This window comes from Hemibagrus wyckioides, linkage group LG06 (assembly GCF_019097595.1).
Source record: "Hemibagrus wyckioides isolate EC202008001 linkage group LG06, SWU_Hwy_1.0, whole genome shotgun sequence".
Lineage (NCBI taxonomy): Eukaryota > Metazoa > Chordata > Actinopteri > Siluriformes > Bagridae > Hemibagrus > Hemibagrus wyckioides.
Window position 1 is genome coordinate 18867523 of NC_080715.1, and position 13491 is coordinate 18881013.

Here is a 13491-nt window from a genome sequence, read left to right on the forward strand (position 1 = left end):
ATTTGAGTTATGGCAAGAGATTTCAGATCTTGTGTAAAAAGTTTTGACAAAAAATTCATGCCCTAATCACTTTGGCCCTAATCACATGACCTACACTTTTAGGTAGGCCAAACGGAGAAAAATGTGACTAATATAAGGGGTGCAGTAATTTTCCCTAGTGGAATTGCCTCAGGAAAAGGGGTAGCAATGCACATAATACTAAACAAAAATTTGTATTCCTAGGCAACGAACTAACACAATGCACAATCACATGTTCAAACATCTCTCCAGTCACTGGAATGTAGAAGAGCTGCGCAGGTGGAATCACTTCCTGATGACCTGGCATTGACCCAGGCCCAATGTATGAGTATCCTAATATAGTTTTTCGTGACTCCAAAATGACAAGCAAGCTGATGATTGTGTGCTAAATTTAAGACATACTGATGTCTTAAATTTATGATGTCACACCCTGATATACAACATTCCAGTCTTCATCAGTGTTAGAATACCATTTACACATCAATAATCCATTATTAATTAAATATACAACTTTCTCAGCATGTCAGCAGAAACAACAAAGTAGCATGAGGAGAAACAACAGAGAGATGTGGCCTTCAGCCATTTTCTGTGATTGAGCACGAGGAACAGATTATGCAAGGAAAAAATTAGGGTACGTGTTGACATATCTTTTGATTGATAAAGGAAATTTGGCTTATCACTGACCTCTTATATAGGCATTACTTTCTCTGCTGCCAGATCATTGCAGAAAATGAAATTGTCACCTTTCACAGGAAGTGAAGGACATATAGCAACTCTTATGAACCCAGTAATTCTCTTTGTAAATGCACACTATGTAATGGTACCCATGAAACCCATATCAATGTTTTGCACAAAGACACTTTAACCACAGAAAGTTTCGTCAGACAAAGGTAATTTATCAACCACAATAAAGAAAAGCTTTAAATCCATCTCTCTGAGCATCTGTATCTCTCTTTGATCCTCAGGATTTTCATTTAAGGAAATTAAACCTTTCAGGACAAAAGTTTGATAACTGGCATCAAGATCTTCCTCTCTAGGTACAGTACCAGCCGACTCAAGAGTTTTTATAAACCCTGACCTTGGTTGCTGCTTGCGTTTTAACGCTAGACAGTCAGCTATCACATGTCCCTGTTTGTGACAATAAAAACACCTTCGGACTTCTCCAGGCCGAGGTGGACTGGACTTGATGATGATGATGATGATGATGATGGAAAGAATGTGACTGTCCCCACCAGTCTCCTCATCCACAGCACCTGACACAGGAAGATCATTAAGCTCACACAACTGTTGCAGAATTAAGCTTTTAATCTTCTTTTAAGAGCCAGTCTGCACACAGAAATCTGATAATGATCAACTTTATCTGATAATGAACAACAGTTCCTGATTTTTGCACAAATGAATCTGTTCTGTCGTCTGATTGTTAATAAACTTCTATAAATGAAACAGTGCCTTAATGTTCACCAGTAGTGTCAGTGGTCACAAGCATGTGTGCACACACACAAAACAAACAACTAAACAAACAGAAAGAAAGAAAAGCCTTTTGCTGTTAACAGGCAAAAACTAATGGGGGTAGCGCTCACTCCTAACCTACAGTGTCTAATACAGTAAACAACTCTACGGGTGCACAGTGTATGTTACATGACACCTACCTGTCTGCTTTTCCAAAGTATACCATGAAACCAGTCATCATCAGAAAAATAACGAATATTTTTTAAAGAATAATAATGAGGATGCAGAAGTATTGTCAAATGGTGATAGAAAGAAACAGAATAGAACAAACAGAGATTAACACAACCCCAAAATGTTAGGGTGAGTAATGTGGGAGTAATTTATGAATGGTTTAGATTGTTTAAAGTGTGTTTGAATGTTTTAAAGTGTTTAAGGTGTATATGAATGCATTCTTGTTTGGGCATGTATAAAACAATTGGAATCTGGGGACAGCATGATTGGGTTGTTGGGTACCACCTCAATTAATTGATCACCTCAATTTATAGGTTTAATAATGTAGAGTTTAACACAACGTGTGGGATGAGAGGTTTGGTATGGTCGCTAACTCTGGACTGAGATTTCACGGCCTGTGTAGAGTGATTAACGGTGGGGGTAACATCAGTTTGGCAGGCCTTTTTAGTGGTGGATGAAACTTGGAGCTGTATTAAGGGTCGTTGAAACCAACCATAGGTGTATGGGTACCTCAAGGAGGGGAGAGTTGGGCCCTCAGTCAGAGGTCAGAGGAGATAGAGCTGTGAGTACGTGAGAGAACGCAATTAAAACTGCAGGCTAGTGCAAATGTAAAAAAAAAAAAAGCAATAAATTAAACCAAAGCAATTAAAGATGGAGCAGAGGCCACAAGGCTCAACCATGCTGTCTTCAGAGGTCAGAGTGAACTGCTAAATGGAAAAAGCTAGAATGTGCCACTGATAAGAGCACAGATGTCCATTATTTTTAAATGACTGATCTCGAAAGTCCAATGGAATCTGAAAGAGTTATAAATTAAGAGATAATGGTGAAAATGATAATGGTAATCCAGAAGAACCCGAAATTCCAAGAAAAAGATAGGTGGGATTTTCTCAGTAAAGAGGGTTTGGTTTGAATATTATGAAAAGATAAGAGAAAAGAATAAAAGGCTATGTTTTGTGATGATTATTTCAGAGGTTGTTGGGATGTTAATTCGTGAGCAGCTCAATTCTTGTAACCAGCGCTGATTACAAATAAAACCTTGTATCTGCATTCATCCAGTCTGCATGCATCCAGTCTTCTTTAGTTAGAGTCTTGCTTGACTGAGCTGTCGGGTCAATGTGGAGTTTGGAGTCAGATTTTAGCGAAGTATTAATTGAGTAGTATTAAATAGAGCATTATAGTTTCGGACAAAAATATTTTCCACAATTTTAACAAGAACAATATCGAAAAGACAGTGATAATCAAAAGTGATAAGTTAATTTAAATACTTCAGGAAGAAGTAGGTCTTTAGATGTTGCTTGAAGACTGTCACTGCCAGAACAGAGGAAAGTCTTTATGGATGCTTTCTTTGTACTTAGAGAAACACTGAGACTAGCTGAGCAGATCAGAGGGAACATCATGCAGTGTGGGGTGTGATCAGTGGTAGATGTGTGTTTATGGTAGGTGAGGGTTGCTCCATTTTGGCTTTGTTGTCAAGCATCAGTTTTTAAATCTGATAAAGGCAGCTACAGGAAGCCAGCTGAGGGAGCATTGCACTGGGGTAGTGTGGGAGAACTTCAGAAAGTTGAAAACAAGCCATTTAGCTGAATTCTCGATCAGTTACAATGGTGCTTAGGGGCAAACCTGCCTGGAGAGAGTAGTCCAGTCTTGAAGGAACTGAACAAGCACCTGAGTGGCCTGTGTGGAGAGAAATGTCCTGTAAATAGCAACAGTTTGAGAAAGAACCTCATATGGTTGTGCTGGACATACTGCATGTGCATGTAGTTTTGGCCATATAATGTACGTTAGAACTAGCCCTGAAGACAGAACCAGACAGAACCTGATTGTTTATAAACCACTTGTCAATATGTCCAACACCTTCTTAAAAATACTGCAGTACTTGATTACTTTAGTTTAGTGATGTCATACTGGACACTAAAGCTTCTGTATTGTTTTCCTGTAGTGATATAATCAAAGACTTGGTTGGGGTTTGCTTTTAGAATGGGTACAGATTTGTAATTTCTAGCAATCTATACTCTGATTATGTACATATAGAATGTCATTTTAGTTAAAATTACATAAATAAATATGCATATGATATAAATATGAAAATGATTAAATACAGCAATAAATGTTTAAATTACTCCATCATGCTATATTTTGTCACTCAGAAGAGGATGGGTTCCTCTCAAGATTTCTTCCTCAGGTTATTTCTCAGGGAATGTTTCCTTGCAATAATCTCTAGCAATATAATGCGTTCAGTCCTGGGGAGTTGCTTGAGCCAGTTTACTGGAGCATATGCCCCAGTAACTGCTTTAACCATTATTAGTAATTTGATGTTGACCTACGTAGTGCAGTAGCTTGGATAACCAGTTAAATTAAAAACCTATCTAGTTGGATGAAGGTAAATCAGACCTAACCTAGTTAGATTAAAGCATAAGGGCTAATATTTATTATCTGCATTATCTGTACCTATCAGAGTAGTTTTTTTTATGAATTGCACAGTTGATTTTCAAGGCTTGAACACAGACATTTCAAATTGTTAAAACCTACTTCACATAAATATGTGTAAGGTTTTTCTTTCAGTAGTTTTTCCAGTTGAGGCATTAAATAAGATCTTTAAATACACCTCTCTAACTGACCTTTTGTTATTTACACTACTTCAGTGTTGGCACCTAGTTGACTTTAGTTAGTAAAGGCATGGATTTGACTTTATTGCCAAGTGTTATCACAATATGCTCTGCATCCAATCCAACCATGACCAGGATGAAGGTGTTACTAAAGTTGAATGAATTATACCACTGAGCATTTTATTAGGTATGCCTGTATACATGTATTCATGCAGTGAGATAAATTAAATGAGATAAATGTAAGTCACTCTGGATAAGGGCATCTGACAAATGCAGTATATAATAGTGTGCTGAACTTAAGTTTGTTCAAGGTTTAAACAGATAGACAGCATTACAATTAACTAATTAAAGCATGAACAGTTTTTTCATTACAAATTACAAATAAATAAATAAATAAATAAATAGTCAGTTTTAATTAGATAAGGTGACCACTAGAGGCATGTAGCTGACACCTGTAGCCTCAATAAATCAACCATTTTTTCCCTTCACAGTTCACACAAATTGATTAATCACTTTTATATATCAACACCATTATAGAACCAACTGAGTTAAGCAGATAGTACACAAAAATCCTACCTTCCCAGAAGAGAATGAATTCAAGATAAAACATACTTTAGGTAATAGAAGTACACCCAATCATAGTTAATTATACATCTCTTTAATTTTTGCAGATCACATTTTAATGCTGAGGTCACATGTCTACATATATTTACAAAACAAAGCATCCTTATTTGCACTGTGAACCACAGACTGCATGTTGGTCGGCACCATTTCATGTATCTGTCTTGAAGCGTATTGTATTGTTTGTATGCAATGTCTCGTCTTGCACTGTTTGCACACATGCACTTTTTGGCAGTGGTTGGTCGTCAGGGCCAGCAAGGCCTTCTCTGCTGGCCTAAACAGCAGTGATCTGAATCACTGACTTGCATTTTAATATATTTTTCCATGAATGTGTATTAAATTATTCCAATAGTCTATTCTCTACATTTCATAGCTTTTCTCTTGGTTGTGCTGCTTTCATTAGTGTACTGTATATTTATGATAAGAGTATTTATCCAATCATATTTCAGCCAGTGGCTGACCATGTGTTGCCAGGGTGAAAGAAATCTGCCTTAAGGCCTTCAGGATCAATAGTGCAGGCACCCATAGCTTAATAAGTGGCAATGAAATTGTTACATTAACCAATCAGATTTCGAGTTGGCATCACTGGGGCCATCTAGCAGGCATACGATTACGTTAGCAATTTCCCGTCTTTTGATTGGATAATTGGAGTAGTCAGAGGCAGAGAACCACACAAATTAAGTTATCATGTGCTCCTTCTACCGGGGCACCACTGAGAGCATTCTCACCAGCTGCATCACTGTGTGGTATGGAGGATGCACTGCCTCCTGTCGAAAGACTTGGCAACGCATAGTGAAAGCAGCCGGCAAGATCATCAGTGTCTCTATCCTTGTGGATATCTTCCATACCCACCTCACTAGCCGAGCCATCAGCATTGCAGCAGATGTTTCACACCCATCAAACCTCTACTTCAGCCTCCTGCCTTCAGGGAGAAGGTACCGGAGCCTCCAGGCTCGCTCCACAAGACTCTCAAACAGCTTTATCCATCAGGCTGTCAGGATGCTGAACTCTGTCCATCATGTCCCTCCTCTCACACCTACTCCTGAACTCTGAAACTACAGCTCACCCACACTTCATTGCACATTAGACACTTTGTACTGTCGACAAAATTCTATACACACAACTGTTTACAAACACTTTTTCAAACATTACGTTTCAGCGTTACATGCACAAACTAATTCAATCCAACACTGTTCTGCACTTTACACCTTACAGTCTTTATTGCACTAATCATACTGCTGCTATTGTACATGCTGTTTCGTATGTAACTTGTTGAATATTTACATTTATCTTCATGTTTATGATCACGTTTACATCTATCTTCAGCTTATTTGCACCTTAGAATATATTTGTATATTTAATAGAATTCACTGTTTACACTTACTCAGATATATATCCATTCAGATGTTCAACTTATTTTTCACTGGTTTATTTATATCTATTTATATACTGCTCGTACCGTCACAAAAATCTGTTCTTTGCTGCACTGACTGAAATTAAATTGTTAATACTGACGAGAGAAGAGAAACGGTATTTCGATTCCTCTGTATGTCTGCAAAAAAATGGTGGTATTGACAATAAAGAACCTTGAACAACACTTTCACGTTAGGTTTATTTTGACCACTAGATGTCTGTAGTGGACACTCGTAGTCTCAATAAATCAACCATTTAATTTATTTTTTTCTTCACAGTTGTCTGAAAAGTTTCAATAGTTTATGAAGCTTAATCTTGCCATCAACACTTAACTGAGAAAAAGGAATTTACGGTAGACTAAATCTATGAAAACCTTTATAGCATTCAGTGTCATGTTTAATGAGTTCCTACACGGATGCTGAAATAATTGCTACCTAAATAGTTAGTTATATTCTGTTGTTTACATTTCTAATTTAGGGTTGGCATTTAAAAATTACAATTCTGTCCAGCTCTACAGTCGCAAAAGAACAGATAACATAATTTGACAGTTTTTGACAACCTTGCAGCATTTAGACAACTGATATGATTAAGCTTGTGTGTTTCGCTGTAATCTAATCAACAACTTGATGAAGACTTTCATTGTTCTACATTTGTTCTATACATACATGGGAGAAAATCAGTCAACAGTTGAACCATCTTACCGCCTCTAGTCAACATAAAACTGAATGGATGCTAGTGATTATATCTACCGACCTTTCTGACAACTGTAGAGTGCTGATTGTGTCAATGTCTTGGTCTTAATTCAGGCAGGTTGGCTTCACAGCATAAGCTGCTTATAGTAACTAAACCTTGACTTAGCTCAAATTCAAAACCAGGTTATTATCTTTTGTGTGAAAAACTCTATGGGTTTACCCTAATGGATGGATGACATGCAGGTCATCTGGACTGGACGGACACATCCAAACACACACACACACTCACATTTAACTACACCTCTCTGCAACTTTTGCATCCTTATTTACACGGTGAACCACAGGCTGCATGCTGTTCGGCACCATTTCATGTATCTGTCTTTAAGCGTATTGTATTGTTCTTATGCAATGTCTCTTGTCTTACACTGTTTGCACACATGCACTTTTTGGGTATTGGTTTATTTACTTTCTCACACTTAATTCTGTATTGTCTTATGTAAAACCAGGGTTCTGGAGGAACGTTGTTTCTTTTCACTATGTACTGCATCAGCTATGTGGTTGAAATCATAAATAAAAGCTTCTTAACTTGACAATAAATCAAATGTCTATTTATAAAAAAAACTTTAAATTCTTTAAAATCATATAAAAATGTATATGATTTGAATTGTGCTATACACAATACAGGCCAAATGTGTGCCTGTATAAACGCTTCAAAATAGGAGCAGCAGTTAAATTTAAATGACATTAAAAATGTGAAATAAGACACTTTTTTTTTGAAGGAAAACAAAAACGAACAAAAAAAAATCTTTTGGTGCTATATTTAAAATTGCTTCATTAGTAATACTGGTTCCCAGTATGCTTTAAAGGAATAAAGGAATACACTGTGCTTTAGGAGTATGTTCATTTTAATTGGTTTATTTTTAACTCAATTTGACAGTTCAACTGATTGTGATTGATGAAAAGCATGGGTACTAACAAATGTTATTTCATATACGATGGTAACAAAACATATATTTTAATGTGTACACCAGCTAAATAAATATGTCACAAGAATTCCAATTCATTTTGAGCTATTTCTTTACCTTACAATAATTGAGGTGTCTATAGGAAGTGTTTAGATTGTAAATCTAAAGTATTAGGAAAGCAACTCTTTCCCTTAAAGAACTACTGTACAGAAAACTACTTATCTGTAGGACTAATTATTGTGCGTCAATGACATTTGTGTTCATGAGAGGGTTAAAGGTTTACAATAGACTAGACTAGGTGATTAAAACGTAACATACTAAAAAAGGTGGCTGAAGTTTTCTGAGGAATAACCTGGATTCCCTTTCAGTCCATCAAATGGCACCGATGTGTGAACAGTATCAAGCCTCCACAGTAGTTTTTGCTTTCTGTTCTCGGTTGTACCTGGAAAAGCAGGTTCATATTGACAAAATAAGATCTACAGTTTACTGTATATATATATTTACTACCTGGAAATAATCTGTTGTGATTATTTACTGCATTGTTGCATAGTCAACACATTGCACGAACACATGCTGTTAATTTTGCTTATACCACCGTGTTTAAATCTTGATTATGATAGGTCAGGAGGTGAGCATCATTTTTGAACTCAGATAAAAGTACCAGTTTGAACATTAACAATGGGTTCATATAAAATCACATTCAAATGCATTATAAATTCTATAGCAACAGCTCATATAGAAGAACTTGTATAGATGACCGACATAAGCCAAGATAATGATTAATGGATTGACCAAAAAAAGTTCTTGTATAAAAGACAAAAAATTGTTACTATGAGGAGCTTTGTTTTGGGGGCATATACACTATATTGCCAAAAGTTTTGGGTCACCCCTCCAAATCATTAAATTCAGGTGTTGTTTTTCAGGGGTTGGGCTTGGCCCCTTAGTCCCAGTGAAACGAACTCTTAATGCTTCAGCATACCAAGACATTTTGGACAATTTCATGCTCCTAACTTTGTGGGAAGAGTTTGGGGATGACCCCTTCCTGTTCCAACATGAGTGTACACCAGTGCACAAAGCAAGGTCTATAAAGACATGGACGAGTGAGTTTGGTGTGAAGGAACTTGACTGGCCTGCACAAAGTCCTGACAGGATAGAACACCTTTGGGATGAATTAGAGCTCTCACATTCCACAACATTAAATCTTAACTATAAACATGCATGTCATTCCATTAATAAGCAACTGTTGGCAAATTGCTGTGGTATAAGCAAAATAATATGTTCCCTTCCATCCAGATATCCATGGCTGGGAGTGAAGCTGATGACATTTGTTATTCTTTACATATTCTGCACCTATACAATGCAAGATAAGTTTGTTCTAGAGGGGCATGCTCCTTTTACAGCTAGCACTTCAATAACGGTGATCACTTAAGACTTACTTTAAAAAAAAAAAATTAAAAATCAGTAGTTTTCTAGTAATAGGAACTCACTTCCATATCCTGTAGAGCTGAGATCCACCTGCACCTCCAACAAAGAAGTTGACAGCAAACAGATTCCAGTTCTTTGGTATAATGACCAGTGAATACCTGGACCAGATAAGACCTACAAACACAAGTCAAAAATTAAGAGTCATATTTCAGTATCTGTCAGTCAATCAACTTCCTGCTGAGTGAGCAAATCCTGCACCTGTAGCTGTCAGCACTGCAGACTGGGATGTGCTGAGTTTTTCAGCTGGTCTGGTCAGGTCTGCTAAACCAGCTATTACCAGGCCCTGAAAGGAAATAGAGTACAATGTCTCATATCACCCTAAAAATTAACATTATGATGTAAATAGTCTTTTTTTTCCAAAGCCATCTTTTCATGATTTTAGATTTGATAATCACCAATAGAACAGACAGAAAATATATCTACACAAATAACTACATTAACTTTATAAAGGAATATTATGCATACCCATTTAAACATTGGAGCCCAGAAGAAAACCGTCTTGGGACCTAAACAGGAAGATATTAATAAACTCATGATTACAACACCCATTGTGTGCAATGCAATTCCACAATGAATATAATCTTTACTGCCACCAGGCGGAGGCCAGTGGAACCAGATGTTGCTACAAATATGCAGAAATGCTATATAGAGAATAAGAATAAAGGACCTATGTACAATGTGCTAATACAAGATATACGGTGCTCTTCAGAATTATTGGTACCTTTCATGAAATTAGACAAACAAACAAAAAGAATAGAATTTATTTTGTTTTTAAATCCGTTTGGTTTTGTTCAAGGTAATTGAGGCCATAGAGATTTTACATGTGTGTTACCTGATGTTTATACCCCACAGAAACAGTATATGGTAAAAGGCAAGAAAAGAGTTTTTAGGGACTGGGAGCAAACAATTTTCCCCAAAGGAATGATAACTTATTTATTTTTATTTAAATAGGACTTGGGTCTCTCATCAATTTTGGCACATAAATGGTAGAATTGAATTTTTGTTCAAATTACATGCAGTTTCTTTTTTTTTTTATGTACAATTTCAATTAATCAGGATAATGTTACTTTTATACACTTTTTTTTGCCCATTCTGCCTCTGGAAGACACTATAGTACAGAACACAAATACAACACACCAGCCTCAGCATGCAACCATTCATTCATTCATTCATTCATTCAACTTTTAAAGGTTTCATTACCTTCCTTTTGTTAACGTGAGTTAAATTGGGTGTGTTAGAAGAAGCCAATGAATTGTGCAATAAAAAGGGACTTGAATACCAGCACTAAGAAATACTGATCTTAAGATGACCTCAATAGCAATTACTTGGTCAAAAAAAAAAAAAGAAGCAGTATTAAATTTCAGCTCTCTTTCTTAATACTACTTGCTCTGGCTTGTGTCTCTCTTCTCTCAAACTAGGTACATACAGTCTCGCTGACAGAGTCTTTTTTTTTTTCCTTTAACCCTCAGGGCAGTAACAGCATTACACACTTTCACAAGAAGTTGGTCAAAAAAGACACAACCTCAAACTTTGAGGAAACACTGAGAGGCTTTAATTAGTAGTTTTGTCTTTCTACATACTGAACAGTGTTTTTGTGACCTAATTCAAGAAAGAACATCTTAAACAATGTTGAGGTTTGGTCAGGTAACATTAGTGTGTAAATACTGAAAAATTTCTTCTAGAGTATTAAATTAGTGCATGGCTTAAATCCAGCATGATGCAGTGAGAGTAAACATCCAGCATGATGCAGTGAGAGTAAACAGGTCAGCACAGAGGTTAAGGTCCATCAAGGTGGACTACAAACAGGACGCCATGTATTTAATATTTACATGTATTAAATGAACTGCACTGTTCAATACAAAGATTTCATGACTATTACTTGATAATAGCAATTAAGTCTCACGGCTTAACACCACTGATTTGAACTTGACAGGCGAGTCATTTTCCCAGACTCGTTTGTCGAGTCTGATTCGAGTCAGAGTTGACTCGAATCCACACCTCTGGTAACAACTACACTGAAAACTTGATTATAAAAGTTTAACACCAAAGCCGGCGAACGACTAAATGGCTCTAAGAGGCACAAATTAAATGCTTTAGAGCACCAAGGTCGTTGCCTTGTCACCTAACATAAGCTAGCACTGGTTCATTAGCTGTATACACAGCAAGCCAGGCACAAGAGACTCCTCTGTCCTACTCAGATCACTCGATGTGTGTGTTTCAATGTGAGGGGAAAAAAAATCTTCATTTCAGATCCAGTTAGCTACACTACCGGAAGTTGATAGCGTGTTAGCAGTTACACCAATCGGTTAAACTAGTAAACAAACACGATGTGGCGAAGAAGACCACGAAAACCCTCGACACACGAACAGCTCTTGCGTTACCTGCAGGGTGGTTGTACACTGGTCTCAGTTTAGCAGGCAGTAGAAGCTCGATCTTTCCCAGCATCCTGTGGTAGGAGGCTCTCAGACCCACCAAAGCCATGATCCCTGCTCTTTAACCGCGGATAAAAACAACTAAAGTGTGTAAGGACGACACAAGGCTCGTGCAACTCCCCCGGAGATATATCTTCGAGGTGAGTGTATATCTAGATAATCAAATCAGTCATAAATCTGCCCTAACAAATATCTAACCTATCGCCCTAGTTTCGACCTTCTGCCGGTCTTCAACGTACAGGCCTGTAGGGATAGCAAGATCGCTTCACCGTTTTTCTACCCGTTTTGCGACAAAACTCAATTCACTACACTGGTATTGGGTAATTGTTCAGAATGACACAGTAGTCACCCAATCCGAAGCACAAGAAACACCCGGGTTTCGCGACAGCTAGCCAATACAAATACAGGGGGCGGGATTTGTCGGAAAGTGGGTAAGATCCAAAAAATCAATGCCGCAAGAATTTGCGTCATGGCACAGCCCGCTATGTGAAGTATTCTATTGGTTGAGTTCGTTCGGCTTACTTTTTCAGGATTGGTCCATTTACGCACGTGCTACCCAGGTTATTTTAAAAATGTTAAAGGAGAACAGAATTATACCTTTTCATTTAAGCAATTCTTTTTAGTATTAGCTTTAGCTTGTGTGGAATTCGGCTTTCGCCAACATTAAGTTTATAGACAGCATCTGGTAAAATTAATGGTAACATATGTAATACATTAGGTTGACTGCAAGAACAATACAGCTCTGTTGGAGTAAACACACACACGTGCACACACACACAAACACACACACACACACACAAACACACACACACACACACACACATAAACGCGTAACCCAGCTATTCTCGCTAACAGCTGACTTGCCTTAGCCTGTCTCCAGCTCTGTCTATTCAGCAGTAAGTTTGGCCACCCGGAAGCTGAACTACCACACTCTCTGTTAGAAATACTCGTTTCCAGACATGAGAACCTTCTACAGGTCTGTCTCATTCCTAAGACTCTAATCATCTGGAATTGAGAATAAAATAAACATAACGATTAATACTGGAGACTGTGCTGGAAAAATGTAAGATCTCCCAAATTGTTTTGTGGCTAAGTGAGCACAAATCCTCACAAACTTTACTGAAATACACTGTTACCAAAAGTTTTGGTATATATGACTGTATGACAATATGACTGCGCACCAGTGCACAAAGCAAGGTCCATAAAGACATGGATGAGTGACTTTGGTGTGGAGGAACTTGACTGGCCTGCACAGAGTCCTGACCTCAACCCTACAGAACACTTTTTGGATGAATTATAGCAGAGACTGCGAGCCAGGCCAAAACTGGGACGTCTGCCTTTACATGCACATGAATTTAATATGGAGTTGGTCCGCCCTTTGCAGCTATGATTCAGCTCTTCTCTGAAGGCTTTCCACAATGTTTAGGAGTGCGTTTATGGAAATTTTTGACCATTCTACTAGAAGCGCATTTGTGAGGTCAGGCACTGATGTAAGACGGGAAGGCCTGGCTCGCAGTCTCCACTCTAATTCATCCCAAAGGTATTCTATCAGGTTGAGGTCAGGACTCTGTGCAGATCA

General features: G+C 37.6%; 1 protein-coding gene across 1 annotated transcript; it reads right to left on the reverse strand.

The window, feature by feature from the left end:
* Positions 1–7917: 7917 nt before the first annotated feature.
* On the reverse strand, positions 7918–12184 carry mpc2b (mitochondrial pyruvate carrier 2b). The gene is made up of 5 exons (XM_058392243.1): positions 11862–12184; positions 9946–9986; positions 9679–9763; positions 9483–9594; positions 7918–8437 (listed from the first exon to the last, which is right to left on the reverse strand). The coding sequence occupies exons 1-5, from the start codon at positions 11959–11961 to the stop codon at positions 8395–8397; spliced, it is 381 nt and encodes a 126-aa protein (XP_058248226.1). The 5' UTR covers positions 11962–12184; the 3' UTR covers positions 7918–8394.
* Positions 12185–13491: the final 1307 nt, after the last annotated feature.

Excerpts from the sequence above, each read along its gene's own strand:
- mpc2b (XM_058392243.1), bottom strand. The coding sequence starts at position 11,961 with ATGGCTTTGGTGGGTCTGAGAGCCTCCTACCACAGGATGCTGGGAAAG. Across the intron at positions 9,987-11,861 it reads AGTGTACAACCACCCTGCAG|GTCCCAAGACGGTTTTCTTC; the intron begins GTAACGCAAGAG and ends CTTCCTGTTTAG. Across the intron at positions 9,595-9,678 it reads TGCAGTGCTGACAGCTACAG|GTCTTATCTGGTCCAGGTAT; the intron begins GTGCAGGATTTG and ends TTGTGTTTGTAG.